The 4,122-nt window shown below is 40.0% G+C and overlaps 1 protein-coding gene across 2 annotated transcripts; it reads left to right on the top strand.

Moving 5' to 3' along the window:
• The first annotated feature begins 392 nt into the window (after nucleotides 1-392).
• On the top strand, nucleotides 393-3,741 carry LOC113127591 (lithostathine-1-alpha-like). 2 transcript variants are annotated; one of them, XM_026302295.2, is made up of 5 exons: nucleotides 393-1,119; nucleotides 1,374-1,516; nucleotides 1,631-1,850; nucleotides 1,952-2,127; nucleotides 2,839-3,741. In XM_026302295.2, the coding sequence occupies exons 2-5, from the start codon at nucleotides 1,432-1,434 to the stop codon at nucleotides 2,940-2,942; spliced, it is 585 nt and encodes a 194-aa protein (XP_026158080.1). In that variant the 5' UTR covers nucleotides 393-1,119; nucleotides 1,374-1,431; the 3' UTR covers nucleotides 2,943-3,741. The 2 variants fall into 2 exon arrangements, with proteins under 2 accessions (XP_026158080.1, XP_026158079.1); XM_026302294.2 differs by having other exon boundaries at nucleotides 393-1,516.
• Nucleotides 3,742-4,122: the final 381 nt, after the last annotated feature.

The following is a 4,122-nucleotide window of genomic DNA, read 5'->3' on the forward strand; positions in this document are numbered from 1 at the left end:
TTTAGGACTTAATCTAGTTGTGGCTGCTCCAATGATCTCAGTGAACATTTCATAAATATTAGTCTAGAGTGGAAGTGAGTGATTGGGCTAGTTGATAAAAATGTCTTTTAGACTGGACAAAACAGACAGAAAACAAAATCTTGCCATAATGTCCAATTGGTAATAGCTCACACTGTTTACAAATGTTAGTGTGTTTGTGTAATTTGTTTTTGAATTTCATTTTGGGAAAATGAATAAAATTGTCATTTTCCCATCAAACCACATGGCATGATTTGTAATGACAGACTGAAATCATATTTTCAGATATTTTTAAAAAGAAATTTTTATTTCAAGTAGTGCTCAGACCAGTATATCTGTGTAGACGGTCCTTTGGCCACAGTTCCAGCTTCCAGGCTTCTTGGATGAGTCTGTAAGCTTTGAACAGTTTATTCCGTTCTTCCGGCAGATCCTTTCACTCTCTGTCAGACTAGATGGGAAGCAGTGTTGAAACACCATCTTCATGTCCCTCTACAGATGCTCTGTGGTGTTTTAAATCTGGGCTTTGACTAAGCCACCCCAGGACAGTCACAGATTTGCCGTGAAGACTATCCTGTGTGATCTTGGCTGTTAGTGATTATTGTGCTGAAAGGTGCTGAACTGTCACCCAGTCTCAGGTCTCAGCGGTCTGGAGTGGGTTTTCTTCAAGGACCTCTCATGAATTTGGCTGCATTCATCTTTCCCTCAGTTCAGACCAGTCTCCTGGTCCGTGCTGGTCAGAAGTCCCCCACATTATGATGCTGCCACCACCGTGCTTCACCATAGAGATGTTTATTAGCAGGTGATGAGCAGTGTCTGGTGTGCAGCAGACAGAAAGCTTAGTGTTCTGCCCACATATTTCAGGTTTTGTCTTGTCAGATGAGACATTCTTTTTTCCTTGTCCCGTCAGTCTGGTCAGTACTGTTTCACAAAGTCCAAACAGCTGTCATTTCTCTTTTCCTCAAAGTGGAGTGGAGTCTCCATCTAGCCACGCTACCGTAGTGGTTTGATTGATGGAGAGCTGCTGAGATGATTGTTCTTCCAGTAGGTTCTCAATCTCCACAGAGGACTTCTGGAGCTGGGAGCTTGGAAGCACAGCAAATGGTCTGAACAAATTTGTAAAGGAGAGATTCCACTTTTTGATTTCTAATTAATTTAAATTGTCTAAAAGCATGGTTTTCTTAATGGGGAAAATAATATTGGTATGTATGCAAATGTTCAGCTCTGGGCAATTTTTTTTAAATGAGTTCCATAAGGAGTATACAGGAAGAACACAGCATTGGATTTATTCATTCATTCTGCTGCTGTTTCTTACTCCAGAATCGTTCTTTCATTTCTGTGCCTGTTGTCTTTTTTAGCTGTGCTGTTATCAACTCCATCCCAGCTGGAGCTACCGCTAACTTCTACTGTAGAGGGATGACAGGTCGACTGGTCAATGTGTTTCTTCAAACCACAGACATGACTTGTGTACTGACACTTTGTGAGGTGGAAGTCTATGGAGGTTAGTCAATCAAGACTAAAATTTCCTTTTCTTAATTTGGTTGAAACTTAATTTAAAAAAGTAGCTTGGTAATGTTCCCAGACCACATATGGCATGTTCACTCACTTTTTCCAGAACTAGCTGCTCCCTCACCCTCCTTCACAGCATCAGTGATGGGAAGGAACATAGCGGTGGTGGAAAACAAGCTGTCTTGGCCAGATGCCCTGTTCTACTGCAGGAACTTCTACTGGGACCTGCTCAGTATCCGCACTGAGGAGGAGCAAAGGCTGGTGCAAGAGGTGCTGGCGATGGCTTCCTTTCCCCTCACCAATGAGCTTTGGGTGGGGCTGCGCAGGTACTCTGACTAGTATCAAGGCTGCTTTCACTAAGGCTGGATGTCAACCTTCTTGTGTCAGTGTTTACTTAAATGCTCCAATATCAAGTATTCTCTTTTAGATACCTGAATGATGGCACATGGTTTTGGATGACTGGTCAATCGGTGACGTACTCTAACTGGAAGACAACCCTTGTGTGGCAGTACACTAAGCAATGTGGTGCCATGGAGACCAGTGAGGGCTTCTTTTGGAGGGATCTTCCATGTGATGAACCCCTTCACTTCATCTGTTTGACAGGTGAGGGGACCCAGTCTCATGCACTGGCCTTTACAGACGAGGCCCAAGTGTTTGAATTAACATGTGACAGGCATGTAACAGGCAGACAGTGTTACATATTCTTCATTAGTATCAGGGGACTTTCCTACAGAAGACTGGTGCGTGATTCCTGTGCGAATCATCCATGACCCTTCTGCAACCTTAACCAATTACTTATCATTGTAACCATGACAACAAAGGTTATTTTAACCCAAACCACAGTCTTTGAATAGTTTTGCATGTACAGCTATTGCTGTATTTATGCCTGTTTACCTTAATGACAAAGCCCCAGCAGGTGCACTGTTAGTGTAATAGTGTGTGTTGTTTAGGTTGGAGGACAATGAACACAGAAACAAGACAAACCACACAGGCACTAGTGAACCTGTGATAACACATGAACAGGCTACACATGAGACAGCTGAGAAACAGGCAAGACAAAAAATCCATGGGGAACATGACCCAAGACAAAACAAGGCAGGAAGTGGTGGAAAACGTCAAAATAAAAGTCTGGGACAGGAAGTGAGAGTGAGTCACTGACACAGACATTACTGTAACACAAACACCTAACCTTTTATTTTGAAGGTCAGAGATCAGTTTTATCATGCTCATGAACACTGTGCACTCCTCCAAACATTTCCCCTTTTCCAGTTTGATATGCTGTCACACCCCCCTCCTACCTCTTTGTCTTTACAGACAATGATCTAACCCAGCTAAGTGTGGACTTTTTCAGCACCATCAGACCAACAGCACCACAGCCGTCAACATGGAAAGACTCAGCACTGGCTCAGTACACTTGATGCCTGATCTTGTATATTGTGCAGCACAAATTGTGCAGCACAAATGTCCACTGCAAATATTATTAACCATTTAACATACATTTTACAATTTCTTGAGTGCATGTTGATTAACAGAATTTATAGTATATCTGAGTCAGATTGAGATTAACTGTATCATAGAGTAAAATGGTTTGCTGATTGAATCATTTAATCGCAGTTCTGATCTGGTTTTAAACTATTTTCTTGCTGGTTTGTTCTAAACTTTACTGTTGTAATGCGTGTCACTTTCTGATGCCTGAATGTAGCCCGTCGTCCTTTCTGTGTTACTGGCTGGTAAGATTAGCTTCCTAAAAATGATACATCTGGAGTGTATTTCAAACTATACCAATATTTTAAGTCACATTTATTTACATCTACGCACATTTTAGAAAATTTGAGCTTTTTAAGCCTAAGAAAGAAAGGCTAAGGAAGGTGGGTTTTTTTTTTTTTTGCTCTAACATAAGCTGTTAGTTTGTAGTATTTTGCTCTAACAAGTTGCTTTAACATTGTTTTTTCAGTGTGATATTATCCATTATGTGCAGGTTAAAATGAGTTGGCTGGAAACATTTTTTAAAAAAGCAGCTGGAGATTCATTAAAGAAGACTTAAAGAACATCACTAACCAGCTGTCTAAATCTGTGATTCTCTATATTTAGACATTTAACCTCTTAAAGCAAAGTAAGATTTACTTGCTCCATTATATTATGTGTTTATGTATGGGATGGATGATGACTTGCTTTAATATTTGTATACGTGCAAACAATTGTGAGATTGTGATGGCTTCCTATCTATATTCTGAAAATTCATTATGTCTCACAAATAAAGATAAAAGTTTAAAGTAAAGATTAAGAATAAAGTTTGCAGTAATATCTAATGCTTTTTCTAGCTTTTTATTCCTTCTTACTGTCATTGTTCTAAAACGAACTTTTGTACTTTTTTTTAAAAAAAGCAAAGTAATCATTTTCTTTAGCTTGAGGATTTGACACATTTAGGATGAAATTAGAATGAAAACTCCACAGCACATTTTTGACTGTCCCTGGAGTTCGTCATCCAGCTACAATCAGCAGAATACTGTAGGCACATCCTCTCTGAGCCAGTGCAAACTGGATCTACCAGCTCATAAAGGACTTAAATACAATTTGTGCAGTTCATTCATTATTCGT

Source organism: Mastacembelus armatus, chromosome 2 (genome assembly GCF_900324485.2).
Source record: "Mastacembelus armatus chromosome 2, fMasArm1.2, whole genome shotgun sequence".
Classification (NCBI taxonomy): Eukaryota; Metazoa; Chordata; class Actinopteri; order Synbranchiformes; family Mastacembelidae; genus Mastacembelus; species Mastacembelus armatus.